Raw genomic sequence first — 25,034 nt, forward strand, 5'->3', positions numbered from 1 at the left:
ATTGAGCTAAATTGAAAGAAAACTTGTCTATTATACTTCTTGCATGAAGCTCTACGAAAGTTTTCCAAATATTTCTGGTTTATTGAATTTTCCAGTCACAGGGGCAAAATATGTTCCTACACCTCATGGCCTGTAGCTAAGATATTTAGTTTTATATCAAGTTTGTTCATATTGGTTTAAACATATTTCTTTAAGCTCAATTGCGAAACAAGTTCTTTCAACTTATATTAATCACTCTTGAGTCTGCTTCCTGGAACCAACCAGTACTGTCATATTAAGAAACATGGTTGTGACCCAATTTGGGCTCGAACCCATGATCCCTGGGTTGAGTGGCAAGACACCTTTACCACTAGGCCACCATTCCCCTCATGATGTCATATTTGGAGCCGGATGAAATGCTATTTAAATTTTAGGTTTCTGGATAATGAATTAACCTACTTTAAAACTACAACTATTAACTAATATCTGGAAAAATGGCCCCTAGCACCAGCTTGAGCATTACTCAATTTTCAACACTTAAAAGTGCTGGAATCAATGATTCAGAAAGACCAGAAAATAAGGACACTGAAGTGAAGTACGAGCATGATACCTGCTGAAGTGATGTACATGTATAAATATCTGGAAAAAAGTAAGCCCTCAGAAGCAAACTGCATTCATTTTGTCTAAATATAAGAACAAGTAACCTAGAAATAGTAATATTATGGCAGTGCCCAACAGTTAGGTGTACTCTACTGATAAACAGCTTGACATAATTCTTTGTGATCTGGATAAAGTCCAATAGATTGACCTATCTATGATACTTTGTCAACAGTTAGCTTAGCTAGATTAACATAATAATATTTATATCAGAAAATATAGTATCAAGGGAGGTAACTTAAGTTATAAATAAAGACTAATGAGCTCAATTTTTATAACTGCATGAAACTTTTTTTTTTTGCATAAAACTTGACCATTGAAAGTTTCTTTTAAGAACAATTGAATACTTATTTGGACAGTCAGACACCATTTGTAAACTATTATAGACAAGTATTGAAAAGTAGGTAAAATTGGTCTTTGTTGACAGGATTGTGGTCTCTAGCACATCATTTGCACTTATATTTTAGGATTATTTAAAAAGAAACCGAAATAGTCTGTCTTTAGACATCTGCCTAGTGGTAAGGAGTTCTTATTTGCTGATTATATATAGAGGTGTTCGGCACATATTTTATACATATCTTTAACTTTGGATTTTGTTCAATTTTGTCATCTGCAATGTTAAAGCTGCTAGCCTCCAAATTCATGCTTATTTTCATGAAAATCTTGAAAATGCACTTAAAGCTGGATGCCCCAGATGAGCCGAAATCATTTCAAGAAAATCTACTTTGAGAAAAGTATAGTAAGATTTTAGAAAAAAAAACTGGAACCAGAAATATACTTTATACTTTTTGTCTCAGGGAAAAGTAAAAACTTTCACAATTCATTAATGCAATTAGGGCTAATTTAGCATATCTGTCCAATTTTGAATAATTTTTGTGGAATTTAATTGCTCACTGCTGTTTGCAATGTGTAAATTACTTTCTTTCTTCAATCTGGGACAAAAAATAACATATACAGTATGGTTTTTGTAACATGCATATTTTTGGTCCCAGGTTCACTTGACAATATTTAAATTTTAAATACATTTTTAATTTTTTTTAATGAAAATTAGTATTAATCTAGATCGAGGTATGCCACTTAAAAATTCAAAATATTTAATAAAGTATTAACATATTGCAAATGGCACTTAAAATCTATGTAATTTACCAAAAACAGGTCAAATAGGCAAAATAGCCCTTCCAGCGTTAGTCATGGATTAGCAATATTGTGATAAATTCTGCAAAATCAGTCATTCACTGCACACAATATGTTAATTATAACTGGATTCTTAAATCTTTTATTTTTCTTAGAGCATTTGTACATTTTCTCTCAAAATTTTATCTAAAAATATTTGACTAAACTTGAAGTACTTGTTAAATAGCTTAAGCTATGTTCCTTTATTGGATATAGTACGGTACAGGATTTTTAGAGCAGGTGCACGTATTAGATTAATATTGTTATCTGATGTTCAGAATGAAAATAGTTCTTATATACTTGCTTATTGCAACTTAATCTCGTCAAGTAAAATATGTAATAGACCATTAACATCCGTAATATATTAATATTTGTATTACAAGACATTATTTGCCGGTTTTACTTTTGTTTAAAGTACATGTAAACACGCGTATTTATACAATATTGATTATTGACATAATCACCTTGGATTCAAAATGGCGCATAGTGTTTGACAGATAGTAGGAAAATGGATGTTTTTCGGCATTTTCGTTGAGAATTAATACTTCTGCAAGAGCTCGTGTACAAACCCCGGTCTAAAAAGTAAGAAATACAAGTGTAATATTACGGTATTAGATCTAGTGACATGTTATAAACATATTTATTCGTCAATTTTAGTCTGTCTGATCGTTCATCACAGCAGGAGCTTGAATTTAAATTTAGATTCTTGGAAATCTCCTGGATATATTTTAAGAAGTATTTATGCTATATAATAAACTCGGGAAGTAATGGTGGTGGTAGTTTACCCTCAGGATCTCGACAGTAAGCCACTTTGAATTTACCACAGTAAAGACAGCCACCAGCTAGATATCTTTCCATCCAAGTAGTTTACCAGTACTTATTATGTGTCTTCCCATTTACTTCTCCAAATGGCAGTAGGAAGGATTTCATGATCAATCACGATGAAAGTAACCTGTACAGTCTGTCACGGAATCAAATCTGGTTTGCTCCATTTGAAGACAGTCCAACGCTCTACCTATTAAGCTAACGCAACATTCATATCAAATGAGGAAATGGAAAGAACCTTATTTTGAACCCAAGGATAAAGCCAAATTCTGTAATATAAGGATATCTTTAAACAAGGCAGAATGCAATTGGAACAGGACAGGCAATAACTAACTCATGATGAGGCTGATCATATCATTAATGTTGAATTGAATTTTTTATAACTGTCACAGGGTGAAAATAATGTGCAGCCTGACCAGGGCTCAAACCTGGGACCTTGGAATACCACACCGCGGCTCTACCAACTGAGCTATCTGGCCGCTTACACATTTTCTCCCCTAAATAGTGAACAGTTCTGAACCATGACATAATAATATTATCAATATGTGTATGCTCTATTATAAAAAACAACGACAAAAAAATCCCAAGAACATGAAATACATGTAGTCATGAGTGAATGACTGTTGATAATTAAAACATAGCAAATAATGAAATATATAATATTTTAGCATAATGTTCCAAATAAAACAATATTCAGAACTCTATAGAATGAACAAATTTTTATTATTTTTTCAGATGGGTGTAAAAGATGTAGAGTCGTACAAGGAGGAGAAAAGTCGTGACAATGGTTGGACATTACCCCCACACCCTCTACAGATAGCAGCCTGGATTGTCCTCATAGTATTTGCTGTGTTTTACTTTGTGTGTTTTGTTCCGGCACTCCACAAATCATGGCAGCCAGCAGGATATATTGTATCCTTTATAATTATTATTATGGAATAGCATCTTTAGATTTAGGTGCCAAGTTTTAATAGTATGTAAAGTGTATAAAGCTTAATCTATCATATAAAACAGGGGCATATGTGGCCGAGTGGTTAAGGTCGTTGACTGCAAACTACTTGTCCCTCACCGCTGTAGGTTCGAATCCCGACAGGGACTTTGGATTATTTCATATGAGAAAGCTATCCAGATAACTTACGGAATGTTGGTGTATAAGTGTATAAAGCTTAATCTATCATATAAACCAAGTTGCAGGGCAGCAATTTACTAACATACTTACGCCTAAGATTTGCGTAAGTTTTTACTTACGTACAATTTTTTTACGTAAAGGCGTTTCACTAAAAAAATGCGTAAGTACAAATTTCGTAAGTTTTTACGTAAAGCGTGCTAATGTTAGCGTTACACTATAGGCGCGTCAATGAAAATAGATTCTTTCTTTAACTGGAAACCGTTCTTGTTTGGATAGGTGATAAATAGAATATTATATGCATGTAGATTCAATACCCAATTTATTGAACTCATTGAATTGGAACAATATAATGCTGGCTAGAGTCTTGCATAATATGATTTTATTTATTTTGTTCAATTTAAGCATTAAATCTACACTCATTCAATATTCTCTATATATTTGCGGTCTGTAAATTGTAAAATTATTGTTTTTTATTATGATTAATATGATTATTGAATTTCTAGAATTAAGGAAAGTTGTCAGTATATTTTATTGAAAGAGTGAAGCATGCATGAAATCATCATCAAACCTACTAAAGTAGCAACAGAATGATTTGTTCTGAAACACCTTATTCTGTTTACATACAATATTCATGTATATATGATTAAATATAAATTCTATGTTACAAAAATTTCAAGATATGATCTAAAGATTAAGAAAACAAAATAATTTTCTGATTTACTTAGATTTGTATAAAATATGTAATCAGATATAGGTTTATACTTTTTATTTAATATTAATCATATTAAAGCAGACTGTTTCCCCCAAAAATGTACATTGGGGCTGAACCACATTACTTACCTGTTGTTTTTTTCTGCACAAATAAATGTCAAGCTGCTTTTCATAAAACACAAAACGGAGGACAGTTTCTTTTAGTCATATGAGACGCACCTGATCAGGATCCATGCTGTTCGCTATCAGTTTCTCTACTTGTTATAGGGTTTGTAAGCGAACAGCATGGATCCTGATCAGACTGCGTGGATGCGCTGGCTGGTCTGGATCCATGCTGGTCGCAAACCCATTATGTTGATTTTGTACTGACGCGGCTCATATATTGTCTTCATTTAAATCACAAGGGAAAAAAGACATGAATAAGACTTGCAAACATGATATTATTATCATACTTTCTACTGATTTACATGACATGTAACTTCCTATCTGACATGCTTATATATGCAATACATTTCAGCATTTGTTAAATAAGCATAAGGGATAAATTTCATTGAAGTTCATTGAATTATCTCTTCAAGTTTATTTTATTTGAGACTAAAAGCATTGATTTATTCTGGAAATGTCTAGCAGTTCGATACAGAAGTAGAAACCTCCCCAAGACAAGTGCTGTCTTTTATATTTGATTAAAGACAAAGTGTAACTAAATTATTAATCCCCCCTGAATGTAAATGGAAGTAGAAAGTTAGCGTCATCTGAAGAAAAGTCTCTTCTGAAAATAAACGGAGGTAGAAAATTAGCATCCTCTGAAGGCTTTTAACATATATACTTGATCATAGTATTTCTGCAATATTATTGGAAATAAACCAGTGTTTTACTTTATAACAGAATATAAATAAAACTTCAATGACAGGCTGTGTCACCAGTATTCAGTATGACAATATTCAAAATTATTGTCTGCTCAATGTAAGAATTTTGCTATTAAAATGGGGTAAATTATTGATGTTGAAGCTCATTAATTCTACAACACAATTTTATGGATAAATTGAATTATAGATCCATTTGGGCGGGTGACTGTTTTGTATTTGTTTTAAATAAGAATACTTTGTCCTGTATACATGTATTGCAATCATTATAAACGATTTTCTTCTCTTTCTTCCTCTTTATCTTCTTCATCACCTGCTTTCTTTTCTTGCTCTCTTTTTTCTCCTTTTTTTCTTCTTCGATTTCTCTTCCTTCTTTTCTCCTATTTTTTCTTCTTTGTTTTCTTCTTCTTTTTTTTCTTCTCCTTTTTCTACTTCTTCTTCTTTTTTTCTATTAAATAGTGAACCCTAAATACATTTTATTTACAAATTCATGCTATATTAAGCCTTAACAGTGTACTAGGTTGCAGGTGTAAGTCTGTTAGCTCACCTGGTATGCCATGTAATTGGTTGTACAATAGACCCGGCTGATCCCTCTGTTCTGAAGAAAAAATACCCGAAGAAAAAATTTGATAGATCCCAGCACAAACATGTCATAGAAAACTGTCATTGTTACATCTGCCAAGTTGATGTGTAAGTATGAAAAATATCATCATTTTCCGCTACAGAAGAAATAACTGCAATAAACAATCTATAGAACTAGTTTAACGGCATCGGTTTATTTATAAAATGTTGTTTTTTTATTGTTCCAGTTTATTTTGTTGAGTTTATTACTGGTTAAATTTTAACTGAAAATTGCAAAGAAATTGCATAGTTTACAAAGATTTGATTGACTTAGCATTCATTATATAGGTTTATCATTTATATTTAATATTCATACATGTATTTAAAGCTATTTTAAGTTTTATAGAATACATTATAACAAATTGATTATACAGCAAGGATTTTTTTAGAGAAAAAGGAAAAGAGATTTCTTCATAAATTGATAGCAGTCGTGTATACATGTATATATAACTATATAAATATCAGGATTATCCAAAAAAGCGATGTTACAAACATGCAGTATTAAGATTAATTGTATAGTAATGGTGTCTTGACATTGGAGGTGTTTTGTTTTTGTTTTCAGAGAATCCAAGTCCAAGCATTGTAGTATATGTAACAAGTGTGTGAGTGAATTTGACCATCATTGTAAATGGTTAAATAACTGTATTGGTGGTAGGAATTATAGGTAAGTCAAATATATACCTTTTTATATGGGGCGTCTGTGGTTGAGTGGTTAGGGTTCTTGACCTCAAACCACTTGCACCTCACTGCTGTGGGTTCAAATCTGTCAGGGATTCTGGATTATTTCATGTGAGGAAGCTATCCAGCTAGCTTACTGAATGTGAATATAGTGGTTCTATATATTTACCACAATTTCTATAAATAGAACAACCTGTGACAATTGCAATGATTGTTTAGATCAATGATCTATTGTATGGATGTTTGTTTGCATGTAAATCTGTGGTCATGAGTTTGAATTCCTGATTGGTTATTTATTTTTCCAGATGGAATTGTATTTTTGTGATCAATTTGAAATTTTTGTTTATAATATAGTATGCATTCTAGTGGATAAAATTCTTGCAAGAGTTTTTATTTTTTGGGCTGTTACATTTTGACAAAGTGAATCTCCTTTTCATTGCTATAAAAAAAATTATTATTTTTATATGAATTGACATAGACTTAAAAATAACCATTTATTAAATACAATTTCACAGTTGTATTAGTTAATTGCTTGAAAATCATGGTGGAAGGGAGACAACTCAAGTTTAAGATAATAATTCATTGTAAATCAACAGTATATTTTTTAAAGGAGATTTTATGTTTTCATGACAACAGTATTATTGTTAAGATTAATTTTGATTTATACATTTTAGAAAAAGAGATACTTACCTTTTCTATTAGTAAAATCACTAAAATGAGTAATACTGGAATAGCATATTTAATTGTTTTATGTTTTATTTAACAGATGGTTTCTGGCAACACTTGTTACAGCAATTATAGCATTATTTTTCACTGTGGTTGTTGCTTTAGTGGAATTCATTGCCTACTACACTGACCAGACAAATAGGGCGATTCTTCAACCTTACAGGGGTATGTTTATTTACAGACACATGTTTTTGTTTTTGCTTACAATCTTGATATACCTGTAATGTTAGAGTAGGAAGGAATCTTAAGATTATGCATTTAAGATTACTAAAGAAGATGTTGTTTCTAAACAAACACTTGCTTAATACTACCTTAAAGATTATAAATTCCTATTTATGGGTGTATATCGACTATATTAATTTAAGGAGATATTGTAATAACCCCGAGGTCCAGAAGGCTCAAATCAAAAAACTTTAAGTTTTTATATACATGTAGATCAACTGAGGCATTTAAAACAGAAATAAGAATACAAAAAAAAGATACACTCTGAATTAAATATATAATCTTATTTTGCACAATTTCTAGCGTAAAGTAAGCAGTGTTTAAACACTTTCCTTTTTTGGGTCATTTTGCACAAGCAAAACTAATTTGAAATTTTGCTCTGAGTTATTGGTCCATATCTAATGATGATGATTTATTTGGCTAAAAGGGTCATGAATTCTAGATGCGTATCTCTTAATATAGCAAGATTCTTAATGTTGATTTATTTTCAATATTCATTATTTGCATTTGCTAGAAATATGAAAAGTAGTGAAAATAAAAACAAATAAAATACAGTAAACATGTTTGTGTAACATAGGAGACATGTTTTTAATAAATGTATGACTTACATTGATTTCTTTTGATTTTTTTTTATTAAATCTCATTTTATTTTTGTGTTTTAAATTGTTTGAAAATGATGATTATTTTAGACATAGTTCATGTTGAGAAACAATTCAATGTTACAGACAAGCCCAGATAAGTTGTTCCCCTTTGAATAAAGAAATAGAGGATATTGAATGAGTGTAAGTTTAATACTGAAGTTATAGAACAAGTTGAATAAAATTATATTATGCAAGCCTCTGGCGAGCATAATATTATTTTATTCAACAAGTGCAATATATTTAGTATTAAACTTACACTCTTTAATTCTATCACCTACCAATTATAAAGACCGTTTGAAGTGAAAGAGAACCATTTTTCATTGAAACATGTATAGAATGACGCTAACATTACACTATGTTTATATAACGCAGATGATGTCTTGTCAAAATATATGCACGACCGTGCAATACCATTTTTATGTTTTATGGAGTCGAAAAATAGGCACTGGTATGTGATAAAAAGTTGTATTTATTATTTTCAGATTTGAATTCAAGTTTAGATTATACAGAAGCAGAATTGACAATATTTTACCAACCGGTAGCTCACAATGGATGGCTGGCCATGCTTGGTGTCTACTTTATTCTTGGTATAATTGCTATAGGACTGCTGGTACATTTGTTTGGATTCCATCTTTATCTCAGTAAGTATATCTCACCCTAGCCTGCAGGGGGAATTAATTTTACTGGGGCCTTTCCCAACTATTTTGGGAAAAGGCCTCTAACGTAAAGTTGGGAAAAAAAGAAGCTATTTTGGATTGGAAATAGGTCCTTGTTTCAGCCTGACAGCCTCTGGTGAAAGGATGAAAATTAATCCTGGTAAATGCTACATGGTATTTTTCGATTATGATTATAATTCTTTTCCAAAACTGAAAGCACTCCATTGCAATTGTTTTGTAATGAAAATGCTAAATATAGTATTATTCAAGTCTGTTTGGAAAATATGCTTTCTTTATAACGAAAACTATCTTAAAATCTTCTCTCTTAGAGAACATATGATTACATATAATATTATGTATATGTTATTGTAGTTCAAAACAAGTTGAGTACATATGATTACATATAATATTAAATGTATATAATTGTAGTTCATCCCTGGATGAGTATTTATGACAACATATAATATAATATTATATGTATATATGTAATTGTAGTTCACAACAAGTTGAGTACATATGATTACATAGTAAGGCAACGGGACAAAGAAAAACATGTAGATGATGAGGATGATGAACTAAGTATTGCCAGTAGCACGAAACGTAGCAAGAGGGTATGTCTCACGTTCTTATCATCACCAATTATTATATAAAAATACTTATTACATATCATTTATGTAGCATTTTTTACTTGTTATTATATGTTTAATACTAGTAAAAAATGATATAATCCAAAGTCAGATAAGTGATACTTTGACCTAACAAATGATTTTTCTATATTGTAAAATGACTGAAAATCCACTGATTTATTTTTTAGCACATATCAGGTATGCATAAGAATTTTGTGTATTCATTGTCCCATAGTACAGGCAGGTGATGCTGATGTTCTTGAAATGTAGATAAAAGAAAACATAGGCAGGTAATGCATAAAGTTTTTATATAACGTCGCTGGCAGAGGTTACATGCAGCCGTTATATACTGCCATTTGTCAACAATCTGATACGAATTATAATAGCAAATTGATACAGACGTATTAACTATATAAGAGACTTCCTAAACAGTATTCATAAGTCTATAAGATTATCATATTTGTATGATTTTTTATTTCCAGAATCGAATCATGCCTTCAACAGACTTGAGTTCAAGTGATAAAAGAAAGCTGTCAAGGGATAATGTCAAATCTGGCTTACGGTAATATAAATTTTTTGTTTAATTTTTATTTGTATTCATTAATAAAAAATTTAAACTTAAGGACTTTTTCGGGAGTTTTCATATAGACAAATAGGCAAAATTAAAACTGTTCGACAAATAGGCAAAATTAAAGCTGTTCAATAGAATTTCTTTAAACTTGGCATGTTGTTGGTTATGATAACAGAAACATTTTAAGCGAAAAAAAATTGGGGTCACCGTTCTCGTTTTTGAGTTATCTATTCCCCTGAATCAGACTTTTCTACTTATTTGAGGTCATTTCAAAGGCAGATAACTTATACATACTTAAATGAATTCTTGTTTCTACTTCTGGATTATGTTTTTCTTTTTATTGTTGATTTCAATACATAATAATATGCAATTCTTTACATTGTTTCTGTTAATTTTTTTTCAATGAAAATAAAGGTACTTTAAAATCATAAAAAATAGGCCATTTTTTAAAGAAAAAATGCACAGGTTAAAAGAAGAAATGGGAATAAAAACTACCCACACTAAATTTGTCCTTGAAATTTTGCATATCAACTAAAACGAAGGTAAGCTTCATGAAAAAAAGAAAGAAAAATTGTATTAGTTCCCTTCATTGTAAATTATCTGCCCTTGAATTTAACAAAAAAGTCCAATTCAAGGGCAGATAACTCAAAAACGAGAACGATGACCCCAATTTTTTTTTCGCTTAAAATGTTTCTGTTATCATATTCTAACAACATGCCAAGTTTAAAGAAATTCTATTGAACAGTTTTAATTTTGCCTATATGTCGAACAGTTTTAATTTTGCCTATATGTCTATATGAAAACTCCCGAAAATGTCTTAAAACAATTTTGAATTCTGCAATAAAAAATTCATCTCTGTGCGATTTACAATGTTTATTGAAAGTAATTATTGATACTTTTCAATCTAGAATACTTTGTCTCATATCTAGGTCAAGTTCAAAGGATTATCAGCGTATTCTTGAAGATGCAGAAGCTGAGAATCATCGGTCACCCGGAGAGACTCCGCCCCCATCTGCCAGTCCGATACCCATGCATGAAACAAATAACAATTGTAAATTGGTAAGCTTTAACTGCTTTATTTTTTACTGCTTCGGAATATGCCCTGTGTCACTTCAATTAATATTATGTCAGAAATGACATCACATATATTATTTCATGGCTTAATGTAATAAACAAATTTCCATTGATTTTTAATCATGATTATAATATTATATGTTTTATCATTTATATGGTCTGTAATTTATTGTTGTAATTAATCATGATTATAATATTACATGTTTTATCATTTATATGGTCTGTAATTTATTGTTGTAATTAATCATGATTATAATATTACATGTTTTATCATTTATATGGTCTGTAATTTATTGTTGTAATTAATCATGATTATAATATTACATGTTTTATCATTTATATGGTCTGTAATTTATTGTTGTAATTAATCATGATTATGATATTACATGTTTTATCATTTATATGGTCTGTAATTTATTGTTGTAATTAATCATGATTATGATATTACATGTTTTATCATTTATATGGTCTGTAATTTATTGTTGTAATTAATTCATGATTATGATATTACATGTTTTATCATTTATATGGTCTGTAATTTATTGTTGTAATTAATCATGATTATGATATTACATGTTTTATCATTTATATGGTCTGTAATTTATTGTTGTAATTAATCATGATTATGATATTACATGTTTTATCATTTATATGGTCTGTAATTTATTGTTGTAATTAATCATGATTATGATATTACATGTTTTATCATTTATATGGTCTGTAATTTATTGTTGTAATTAATCATGATTATAATATTACAGGTTTTATCATTTATATGGTCTGTAATTTATTGTTGTAATTATTTTACAGTTCTATGGCCTTTATGGTGTTTTACTGGGCATCTGAACTAGATACTTGCAATATTATATGATGATGCACGCAAAATTAACTTCTATTTCTTAAAAATAATATTGTAATTAAAAAAATGTATGTTAAATAAATGGAGGTAAAACTAAAATAGATGTTGATGGCACCAAACTTATTGTATTTGATATAGACAATTTTATTATTGGATGCAAAACTGACAACTGTTGGACATAGAATGAGTTTTTGGATTGAATTTTGTAAATTTTTCATGTACCATTTTCTTAGCACATAATGCATACACTATATGATATTATAGATGGAAACTCAGGGTGAACTTTATGCGGAACAACTTACAGCTGTAAAGAAGTTACGGAGAAAGAAAAAGAAAAAGTCCTCAAATGAGGACACAACCAATAGTGCAATTTCTACAGTGGGTAAGGCATCTTTTAATTGTTAAAAACTAATCTCTTCTTTCCCCGTTATTTTGTCTATGAAATAAAGGTCAAAATTACTTCAAACAATCTTTTAAACTGAAAAAGAAAAAAAATAACAAGATCACCAAAAGTCGTATTTAACCCTTTTGCTAAAAAATTTTAGTTAAAAAGGGGCATAACTCCAAAAATAGCTTTCAGAATTATGCCCCTAGTCTTTCAACTGCCTCTTGTCAGGACAAGCAAATATTTCAAATTTCATATTGATATCCCTTAAAATTGTTTGGGTTATGGGCTACACAACAATCATAATACCTTGACTTTTTCTTTGAAACAGAGGACCTATAAAAACCCATTAGAAGTGAAAACAGAAATGTCAGTAAAAAGGTTTATTTCCATAAAAGTTACCTGTTTATGAGCAAAAAGTGTTAACCTATGTTAAACTGTTCCTTTTCTATTTCTTACTGCATTTTTCTGTAGTTACTGGTGATCATAGTTGTACAATGGTTTTTATATTTCAGATAATCCAAAGATGTACCAGAACAAAGGGTATACAATATCTCATGTGGATATTCCACCTATTGCTAACCCTGTGAGGATCATGCCTCCTCCGATAGTAACCCCTCGGGGCATAGGTCAAGCGGGGGAATATCACTCGGATTCAGCTGATTCCCTGCTGGAAGTGCCTACTGACAAATCTTTAAGCTTCAGTATGAAAGGAAGTGATAGTGCTATAAATAAAGAACACAAACATACGAAAAAGAAGCCAAAGGTAAAAAAGAAGAAAAAAGAGTTTGAAAGTCAAAGTGATGATGAGTTAAATAGCAGGACGATATTTACTTTGAATGACTCAGCTAGATTAAATCCAGATGGAAGTTTAGATTACACAGATGGATTTCAGAATCTTCCGCTAACACCAACTAACCTGAGAAAAGCTCACGCTCAGAAAGACAAACCTGTGATTAAGGATATACCACCTCTGGATTTTACTGGGCTAAGGGGAAGTCACGAAAGTGTTTCTTTTCAGCCATACACGGCCACGATGCGGTCGACAGATACAGTTGCTACGGACAGACTTTTACCGACGCTGCGGGAAGAAAGGATTAAAAGTACCTTGAAACCTGTGGCTGATACGGAAGTGTGATTATTTTAATGTTGTGTTCTCTTTCTAAGAGTTTGTAGGATATTTATATTTTAGATTAAGATGTTTAGATTGTACGTCCTATCACTTAGTGATACATTAATGGCTAGATGTTTTACTTACATTTTCTTAATTGGAATTAAAATATAATTGTACAGGTAGAGTGTCTCACAGAAAAAAGATAGACAGGTACTAGATTATAAATCTGATGTTAAGGAATGATTTATTTTTACACAAATGAGTAATAACAGGCTTAATAAGTTATAGTAAGGTTACTATGGGGAGATAGTTAGGGTTATATGTCACAGATATGAAGTTTCAGGGTTATATGTCACAGATATAAAAGCATAAAGGTTATATGTCAGATATAAAAATCAGGGTTTTATGTCACAGATATGAAAGTTTAAGGGTTATATGTCACAGAAATGAAAGTTTCAGGGTTATATGTCACAGAAATGAAGTTTTTTGGGTTATGTGTCACAGATATAAAAGTTTTAGGTTTATATGTCCCAGACATGAAAGTTTCATGGTTATATATCACAGAAATGGAAGTTTCAGGGTTATATATCACAAATATGTAAGTTTCAGGGTGGTGATGCATACTACATCAAGACCAGGGATGTTTGTAGTTCCAGGACTTTTATTGATAAGTTGAAAAGTAATTTTTTGAACACCAGTTGTTGTGCACTTCTTAATTGACTGGTTTCTTTTTTTAAAAAAAATTGTTTTGTGGGAAGAAACAGACCAGTCTGGTACAGAAACCCTGATTAGGTGTATGAAGCTGTATATAGACAGAACTGAAATACTGATGAAATACCTTGAAACCGAAACAAATAAATAGGCAACATTTTACTATTACCTTTTGCTATCTGTTAAAAATGGGTTATTTTCTGGAAGAATTTGGCAATTGAATAGAAACTATAATTACAAGCTTAAATTGTCATAGGCACCAAAATTTTTGAGACTTGCAAATATTATAGTCATATTATCAGTATAAATATGAGACAGAAATGATGTTTTATCTTGTTGGAATTAGAACCTGAATACTTTGCGTCTGTATTATACATTTTGAAACAGAAATTATTATAGGGTTTTTATTTTGTCAGTTACCCATGTTAATGGCCAAAAACCGTGATATTTATTGTTTAATGTCTATATTTTAGAATATGTTATCTTTTTTTTTCACAAAAGAAAAAAAAAACTGTATAATAGTTGTATATAGTTGAATATGAAAACCGTTTCAGTATAGCATTGTTAATGTTTTCTATATTGTATGTTAGTTGTTAATATTTATATAACTTCTTGCCTAGAAAGCTGCGGTGATTTAGATGCTATTAATAGATCATATGATTAGAAAAAATATTGTTTTTTTTTTGTTTTGTTGTGTTTTTCATAAAAAAAGCTATTTGGGAGTCTTACACATTTTTGTAGGAGACCCTCACTAATGAAATAATGGTATTATTTGTTTAAAAAAAAACCCACCAAAGGTGACAATGAATTCACCAAATAAACAATCAAATGTCCTTCCTTGTGATATATGAAATACACTCAAAAGTATTATGGATGAAAACGTAAACACATTTGGTTACATAAAACAAGATGGCGGCAATCAAACAACTTAAAAGGCCAATTAATGAATCTCGCGCAAAGGGATTGTGGGTATGGACAGGAAAATGTTCTATTTTTAGAGCTTCCTATCCTTCTGTATTATAAGTCTCTGAAATAGCCACATGACATTTTGTTCCAGAACGTTTTATTCTGTTCCCAGAGACCTATTAATTGTTTTGAGAATCGACCATACGATTATTGAAACAATATGATTTTATAGTTAATGAATAATATTTAAAAAAATATCTCATTACATATAGTTTTATACCCTATAAAATGTTAAAATATTTTGTAATACATCAGGTATTTTCTTGTTAGATCTACTGCACACTCTCTCCATGACTTATTTTATTCCATTTTTTTCTGATTTTCTCAATTTTATGTTTAACTTAGTACTACCTCAAGTAATTAGACAATAAGGACCAATTTTGACATTTGGCACTGTAGCATTCATGTTAAAGCAACTCCACTGAGTTTTCCAAAAGCATAAAAACATCAAATTTGAAATTCTTGTCTAGATCAAATGAAAAATGGCAAAATATGCAAGAGATTAATTTAATATTTCATATATCAAAATCCAGATGATGATCAAAATTAAGCTGCCATTTATCTTGATGGATAACAAGAAAACACAGCTATTTAACATTGTGCCATATGCTCTTTACAATATATTTCCATCATATTTTGATACTTTTGTACAGGTATATAGAATCTCAAAAAATGACCAAAATAGGGTGGTATTTTTGTTGTTGTTTTTTTATATTAAAACAAAGACTCATACAGTGTCATTTGTTACAGGGAAATCTTTCTTTTTATTTTATCTACTATACAAATTCAACATAAAAACATGTTGTTTTTTTTTTCTTCACTTTTTCATTTTTGTAGAAATGAAGTAATTTTCATTAAAATATGTGCAAATGTTTATTTTATGTGTAATACCAAACATTATTTCACTAGACTTGCTGTTCTCATTAATTGATACATTGTTATTAAATGTCACTTTGAGGGCATATAACTTGTATATACATGTATTTTTCTTTGTGATGTCAAAAGATAAAGACATTTTAGGGGTATGGTATCATTTAATTTGTGGCAGATATCTGGTCTTTCAAAATTGGAGAGAATTGTGGTCCGAAACAAATGTTTTTTAACATGGCTGAGCGGTAAAGGTTGTTGACATCAAACCACCTGCCTCTTACCGCTGTATGTTTGAGCTGCGGCAGCTTCTTTCAGATTCTACATGTGAGAAAGCTTTCCAGCTTTACGGAACGTCGCTGGTCCTACTCAGTTGCCCGTTCATAATGCACGGAGGGACGCCCGAGGTTTTCCTATTCCAGTAAAGCTGGAAGGTAGCCATACAACATATACGGTGTTGGAACAACATTAATTCAAGCAAAAAAAAAAAAAAAAGAATTTTAACATTTGAAGTACTATATTTACATACTTTAAAAGAGTGTATGCAGTATAATGACCATATTTCTTTCATTTGTTGATTTAAAGATTGTTTTATAAATACATGTATGTTTGTGTTACAGGTGCTTTATAATAAAAACATTAAGATTTACTTCTTTCTGTAGCAGACTCTTGTCGTTTTGAAAACTAAAAATGTTACGTAACAGTAATTTCAGGCCTAGGGTAATGACATTACCACAAATGCATGAATTAAAACTTGAATTTGATGAAAAGATTATATTTATATGCCATAGTGATGTTAATTTTTTATTTGTTAACTGATTGAATTTCAGAAAAGACTTGTTAATGACATAGGGGTTTTTGTTTTATAAAGATATTTTCAGATATACATGTACAAATGTACTTCATAACAGCATTATTGTGTAATGTGACTAATGGTTTGAGCTAATATGACATTGTTTATCTTTGTTGTTATACTGTTATGTATATTTTATTAATACAGTCAAACATGTGTAAAAGACCACATGTGAATAAAGATCACCCTGTAATTTAAGGCCTTTATTTGACAACACATCAATAGAATAAATTAACCTCCGAATAAAGACCACTTGTATAGAAAGGCCATGTTTTGGTCTCTCTCTCGTTCAGGTGGCTTTTGATCACAGGTTTGACTGTATTGTGCTTAAATCTTTAAGGGGTCTTTATTTGTAATTTGTACTGAGGAGTTAAGGGCATTGAGATTGTCAGATTACTTACATGAAAATTGTTTTCAAAGATTTTAGATAAAAATATTCATATATATAAAAAGAATTGAAGGTGCTTCTTAAGACAGGTTACAGGGCTTAATGCTTATAGGATGACATGTGGGACTTGTTTTGAAATGAAATCATCAACAAGATTATCATTAGATTTTATGTAATGAATTTAATGATAGATTTATTGCATTTGTTTGTGTGTTATGAAGTGTAAAATGAGTATCAGAAAATGGCATAGTGAGGTAAAACACTATGTCACATATGTCCTGTCTCTAGAGTTGTATTAGAGTTTCCCTCGTACAAAATGCAAACACGGACCCAAATTAATTACATACTATTAGATGATTGTGTGTACACAAAGCAATTATTCTGTGATATAGATAGATATAGTATTAATGTTTACAGCATGTAGGCTCATGATTAATTGTAAGATAAAACAAACAGAGGTTTTATTGTCTAAGTTAGAATAAGGAAGAATTCATGTTCTGATTTTTCATGATGAATTTATTTTACAAATGCAAACAGCGGTTAAAATTGTTATGTTTTTTGTTACTTGTTTACATTATGGTTTTCACCAGCAACATAATACAAAGTGAGAAGGGTGTTTTAGAAAACAAGAAAAAAACAACACTTACATGTATATAGAAGGGAGAAATAAAAGATACATCAGTATGTGAATATAAGTTCATAATTGAAGTATTTTAAAGATATACTATGTGCCAATTTGATATTTTAAAATATTGAAAATTGTTGCACAGTTTCTTTGTAAATATAAATTGTTTTGGTCACACAAAGTAGATATGTTCTGTTTTAAACTCTACACACAATATGTGGACACAGTTTAAATATATATTCATAAAAAAATATTCAGAAATTCAATAAAAGATTCAAAAAATTTCAGCAACAAAAATATTTTACTCAAAGATGAGCATAGTATATCTTGAAGTATTTAAGTGCTACATGTAATCATGACAAGCTTTACATAGCTTTACATTAGTAATCAATTACACATACATTCAAAATATATCGAAGATTTGAATTCTTAACAGTTACCTTTACTTATTTTGTTTGTACCAGTAGTTCTGCACATTTTAGACTTGTCAACAAAAACTGTGTTACTTTATCATTTTTTTACCATGTCTTACCTTCGATTTAATTATGATTGACTACTTGATTCAAAGGTTTTCATGTAAATCAATTAGTAAACTCTCTGAATAAAATTTACAATTAATTTGCCTCATACAAGGCAATGATATAAGCTTATTTACATACAATTTCAATATATTAATCGCGCAGATTAACAGATAATTATAAACAGCACATTAATCATAAATGACTTTAATATGGCCTTTAAACAAGGTGTGAGAAAAGTCAATTTGAAAAAGTGCTGAGCTTTTAGCCAGTCTTGTAAATTATTTTACATTGCAAAATTTGTTTCAGGTAAGTGTTATGCAAGCTTTTTTAGCTCACCTGTCACAAAGTGACAGGGTGAGCTTTTGTGATCGCTTTTCGTCCGGCCGTCCGTAAACTTTTACTTTAAATGACATCTCCTCATAAACCACTAAGCCAATTTCATCCAAACTTCACAGGAATATTCCTTTGGTGGTCACCTTTAAAAATTTTTCAAAGAATTTAATTCCATGCAGAACTCTGGTTGCCATGGCAACCGAAAGAAAAAACTTTAAATATCTTCTTTTAAAAAACCATAAGAGCTGGAGCTTAGATATTTGGCATGAAACATCGTCTAGTGAGTGTCTACCAAGTTTGTTCAAATAAAAGCCCTGGGGTCAAAATTGGCCCCTGCCCCGGGTGGTCATTGATTTTCCCTATATGCATATAGTAAAAACTTAAAAAATCTTCTTTTAAAGAACCCAAAGAGCTAGAGCTAGGATATTTAGCATGAAACATGTTCTAATTGGTGTCTACCAAGTTTGTTCAATTAAAAGCCCTGGGGTCAAAATTGGCCCCGCCTCGGGGGTCATTGATTTTCCCTATATGCATATAGTAAAAACTTAAAAAATCTTCTTTTAAAGAACTCAAAGAGCTATGGCTAAGATATTGAGCATCAAACATGTTCTAATAGGTGTCTACCAAGTTTGTTCAAATAAAAGCCCTGGGGTCAAAATTGGCCCCGCCCCAGGGGGTCATTGATTTTCCCCTATATGCATATAGTAAAAACTTAAAAATTATCTTCTTTTAAGGAACCAAAAGAGTTAGAGCTAAGATATTTAGCATGAAACATGTTCTAATAAGTGTCTACCAAGTTTGTTCAAATAAAAGCCCTGGGGTCAAAATTGGCCCCCGCCCCGGGGGGTCATTGATTTTCCCTATATGCATATAGTAAAAACTTAAAAAATCTTCTTTTAAAGAACTCAAAGAGCTATGGCTAAGATATTTAGCATCAAACATGTTCTAATAGGTGTCTACCAAGTTTGTTCAAATAAAAGCCCTGGGGTCAAAATTGGCCCCGCCCCGGGGGGTCATTGATTTTCCCTATATGCATATAGTAAAAACTTAAAAAATCTTCTTTTAAAGAACTCAAAGAGCTATGGCTAAGATATTTAGCATCAAACATTTTCTAATAGGTGTCTACCAAGTTTGTTCAAATAAAAGCCCTGGGGTAAAAATTGGCACCGCCCCGGGGGTCATTGATTTTCCTTATATGTGTATAGCAAAAACTTAAAAAAATCTTCTTTGAATAACCCAAATAGCTAGAGTTAAGATATTAAGCATGAAACATCTTTTAGCGAGTGTCTACAAAGTTTGTTCAAATAAAAGACCTGGGGTCAAAATTGGCCCCGCCCCGGGGGTCATTGATTTTCTTTATATGTGTATAGCAAAAACTTAAAATCTTCTTTGAAAAAACCCAAATAGCTAGAGTTTAGATATTAAGCATGAAACATCTTCTAGTAAGTTTCTACAAAGTTTGTTCAAATAAAAGCCCTGGGGTCAAAACTGGCCCGGCCCCAGGGGTGTCATTGTTTTTAACTATATGTGTATAGTAAAAACTTTAAAAAAATCTTCTTTTAAAAAGCCATTGATGAGCTAGAGCTTAGATATTTAGCATGAAACATCTTCTTATGGGTGTCTACCAAGTTTGTGCAAATAAAAGCCCTTGGGTTAAATTGGCCCTGCAACGTTGGGGGGGGGGGGGGGGGGGGGCCTATATACAGGTGAGCGACCTCAGGGCCATCATGGCCCTCTTGTTTAATGATTTAAGAGTAGGGCTTATTATTTATCTCTATGATGATTATAATATTTTTTTCACCAAAGTATCAACAGATTGATTAGACAAAATAATATAATTGATTTATTTCCAGGCATTTTTACATGGAAATCAATTTTACATGGAAATTCAATGTTTAAAATGAAAATAATAGTCAAACATTTTTTAAAAACTTTTTTTTGCATTTTACACCAACGATGATTAAGCAGTAGATTTATATTAAAGTATCAAACATTCCTAAATCAGGACCTAGTGTTTTCCGTCCATTTTTATTTACATATGTTATATACATGCATTCCTAGTCTATAAATATTTGTATATTTATTTTGTACATTTTTTTTCTCCTGTGATTTTTTCCTTTTTGTTTTTATTTGCTTAATATTTATTTGTATATTATTATTTGTATATTATTTTTTGTATATTTTTTTACAGACATGTTAAGTGCTTTATTAGTTTGCACAAAATTGTGATAGTTTCTCTTTGCACAGAATACACAGAGCTCAAAGGTCATTAAAACTGGATGCTGGGAACCAGTCTGAAAATAATGAATTCCCATTGGTTAATCTTATATACCATTTGACCAATCATATTGCGGATATTATTTTTAGATTTGTTTCCTTATTAAGTTTTATTACCTTGATCCAAACCTATTATCATTATTCTTTATGTACAAATGAAATTAATGAAGTATTGTATTCAAGCTTGTATTCTCTAGATTATGATACTGTAAGTTAGTAGAATGGGAACACCTGAAATAGTTTTACGTTGATTACATGGGCAGCAATTAAAAGAAAGTGGTGTGGTAATTATAATTTAACTGTAATTTAATATAAAAAAAAACTCCAACAATTTTTAGTACCATTCTATTCCTAAAAGTTTCTTATATTACATGAAAACTAACAAAAACAAAAAAATAGCCCATTTTGTTTACCATTTAATATCATCGATTTCATTACCAAACTTAACCTTATTGCATAATTTTAAGAGTGAACTTTTTAATATCATATTCAAATGATTTATATCTTTTATTGAACTGTAATTGAACTGTAATTGATATTTTTGTATTTGTCTGCATGTTAAAGCCAAGTTTGTTTTCATCTTGGTTATGGTTTTACCAGAACCAAATTTTTGTACCACAGACTGGTCCCTGCCTATGTCAACATTCTTTTGTAAAAAAACCATCTTGATGGCCATTTAAACCACACTTTTTATAGATTACTCATTTGTTGCTACAAACCACATCCATTACTTCTAGAAATTACCTTTTTTCTGTTCTAAAGCACACCCGTCTGCTGCTGTAAGTAAATCCTTTACTGCTATAAAAATCAAACCCCCTTGCTGCTATAAGTAACTTCTTTACTTTTTTAAAACCCCACCTTTTCTAATGCTTTTGTTCCCAGTTTTGCCGTGTTAAAGAATATAATGGAAATTACATACCAAACTTTGAAATATTTCATTAACTGTTGTAAAATCTTTGTCATATTTATAAAACCATGTAATAATTATTCTGTTATGCAAAATGGAGAAACAGGTAGATGGCATTAAAGGATTGAAAACTTTAATTTGTGTTGCTTTTTATTTTATTTTATATGTTTTATGTTGTATATTGCAATAATCTGACTTTCCCTAACAACAATTCTTTGTTTTCCTGCCAGCTCAAAGAAAACAAAATGTGTTTCAGTCTTACACTGCAAAATCATTTGCTGGGCCACTAATTTTCATGATTTCTGTGAATAGGTCAATCCACAGATTGAAGATGCAACAAAATTTAATTTCTTCTGCTGTATGATTATTTTGCATAACATTTTTGCATTCTAATTTTTGCAGAAATAAGACAATTCACAAATTTAAAAACCCAGGAAAATGTATGACAAAACTACAAAATTTCATGCCCACGAAATTAAGTGAAACCACACTACATTGTATATAAAAAGAACATGTTTTCCTGCATTCTCTGCCAGAACTACTAGCAACCAATTGTTCAACAGGTTACAGTAAATGTTTTAATAGAAATCATTTGAAACCAGAGTGGAAAAACTGACATCAAGAACTATTACTGTACACCAAATCGCCATGGAAACCTTTCTGCTCCTGTGCCCCAAAATCATGTATGTGAGCTGAGTAGTTTTCTTGGGTATACATAATATGTACATGCATATTTTATGCATGACAAATGGCAATGAAAAAATATAAACAAAACAAATAACTTTTCTCTTCATTTTAATAATGGCACCTCATGAACTAAGGGTATAGAATATATATGATTATAACAAAAATGGTATTGCACAATTCAACACACACATAGATTGGATAGGAATAATAGGAATATAACATCTTTTAAGTTTATTTACTCAGATATATTAGGAAATGGAAAAAAAAGAACAAAAAAACAACAAAAACATGCAGTATTCAAAAACGAAAACAAGTGACAAAACTCATCTTAATGTATAAACTAACCATTGACAAGGAGCACCTGTGTATTAATTGAACCACAAAGTTAATACTGTGTTTGTACACTTAGAAGATCTTGGTCATGTTCTACAAAATATAAAAAGCAACACAAATATCAAATGGTTTTCTAACACAAGAACAGTATGACAACTACATGTAAGTCAAACCTGTGGACAAGGGCCATTCAAAGGAGAGGCTGAACATGACCTAAATGGACAATTAGTCTATATTTGAAGGTTACCTTGTTCTATCTAATCAAGGGAAGGTTGTCAAAAAAGGCCTTATTTTACAGGGTGGTCTATATTTGGAGGTGTTTTTAACACAGGTTTGACTGTATACCATTACCATATTGTTTTATCACACATTTAATTATACACAATACTTTTAAATTTTATGACATGATTGAGATCCTATTTTTTTCTGCAGTAAATAAGAAATGGGTAATAGTCATGGACAAATAAACAGGTTAATTTAGTTTAAGCTCAAAACATGTAGATAAGCATGTTCTGATTCACTCTCTCTCATGATGCATGATGTATATATTTAATTCCCAGAAAAATACCCCTCAATAATTTGCTGATTATATATATCTTTAAAAGCATTACCATTACATTTAAAGTGTACATACTTACCAGTCCCTTAAATAAACTTATTTTTATTGAAATATTTTTTTTTACTGGAACACAGAGACTGTAAGGTCATATGGTGAATATCAATCTTTAACTGGTGGAGGAAGACTTTACGTACCTCTCCATACTTTTATTATCTGCATATTCATATAAAACTTGAACATAACCTGATCAGGTGCAACAATTGGTAAAGGATGACAAGTGAATAGCAAAATACATAGAAATAAATTGGCACACTGCTTAAAATAAATAATAATGTGTATCACACAATTAATGAAGTTCCCAAGTTCCCATAAAAACCATGGGAAGAAAACACATTCGTAAAACCATTGACTTTCTATAAACCAGGTATCAATAAAGTTCCCATATAAAACTATGTGAAGAAAACATGTTTGTAAAACCATTGCCCATTTGTAAACCAGGTACATTGTACATGGTTTCAACAAGACAGAATTCAACCTTTCTTCTCTGAAGTTCTAATGAAAAAATCCCAAACATTGCAATAAAAGGCAATAAATTTTTACAGAAAAGAAAAACTGTGATCACTAAATGCTTATCTCTTTTGAGCATAAAATAAAACAATCATATCAAAATAATAATCTAAAAAACATACATCTAAGAAAATATATAAATAACAAGCAATTATCAAAGTACCGGTATTGCAAGCAATACAAAAGTCCCCTATAGTACAGTCCCTGGGGACCTTTTGTGTGCAAAAAACGTCCATGGATAAATGTTATACTAATGTAAAGCTAAATGTTTGAAGTTAACAAAAATTTTGGGTAGACATGTCAAATCATGGTACGTTTTGAGAAATCCAAGATGGCCGCCAAGTTATTGAAAAATGGCTAATAAGCAATTTATATGATAAAATTAGTTCTTTTTTGTATTTATTTTGGTACAGGTGATGTTAAAACTTCACATCCTATTGGAACAATATGAAAAAGGGTCATTTTCCTTTTTCTTATACATATACTTTTGTTTTCATAGAGAAATTTTGCTAAAAAAGCATGAAAAAGTATCAAAAATCGACATGGGGCTGGCATTTTGTCCTATCAGTCGAGGCATAGTGATGAAAACTAATATTTTTACCATATTATACAGGGGAAGACCTGATCAACAACTTACTAATTGTACCCTTATTCTTATTTTTATTGTGTAAGAATGTGAATTCTGAAATTCCTAAAGTGGGTGGGGTACACGAAAATTGAGTCCCAATTTCTAGTGAACTGATATATAACGATTATTAAGACTAAGAATAACCAACAAGATTACATTTTAAAATGTTCTTAAGTCTATAATTTTTTAAAAGGTAGATTTTCATTCTACCAACAACATTAATTGGTTCAGTTGCCATGGCAACAAAGTGGTAAAATGATAGAAACCCGGAAACATATGAGGCTTTCAGTTTTATCATTTCA

General features: G+C 30.6%; 1 protein-coding gene across 1 annotated transcript; it reads left to right on the top strand.

Moving 5' to 3' along the window:
• Positions 1–2,172: 2,172 nt before the first annotated feature.
• On the top strand, positions 2,173–22,095 carry LOC132717169 (palmitoyltransferase ZDHHC1-like). The gene is made up of 11 exons (XM_060700593.1): positions 2,173–2,391; positions 3,370–3,546; positions 5,858–6,027; positions 6,521–6,622; positions 7,403–7,527; positions 8,708–8,866; positions 9,377–9,492; positions 9,990–10,069; positions 11,008–11,137; positions 12,276–12,393; positions 12,912–22,095. The coding sequence occupies exons 2-11, from the start codon at positions 3,370–3,372 to the stop codon at positions 13,532–13,534; spliced, it is 1,800 nt and encodes a 599-aa protein (XP_060556576.1). The 5' UTR covers positions 2,173–2,391; the 3' UTR covers positions 13,535–22,095.
• The last annotated feature ends 2,939 nt before the right edge of the window (positions 22,096–25,034 follow it).

This window comes from Ruditapes philippinarum, unplaced genomic scaffold, assembly GCF_026571515.1.
Source record: "Ruditapes philippinarum isolate M1 unplaced genomic scaffold, ASM2657151v2 ctg683_1_1_1_1, whole genome shotgun sequence".
Lineage (NCBI taxonomy): Eukaryota > Metazoa > Mollusca > Bivalvia > Venerida > Veneridae > Ruditapes > Ruditapes philippinarum.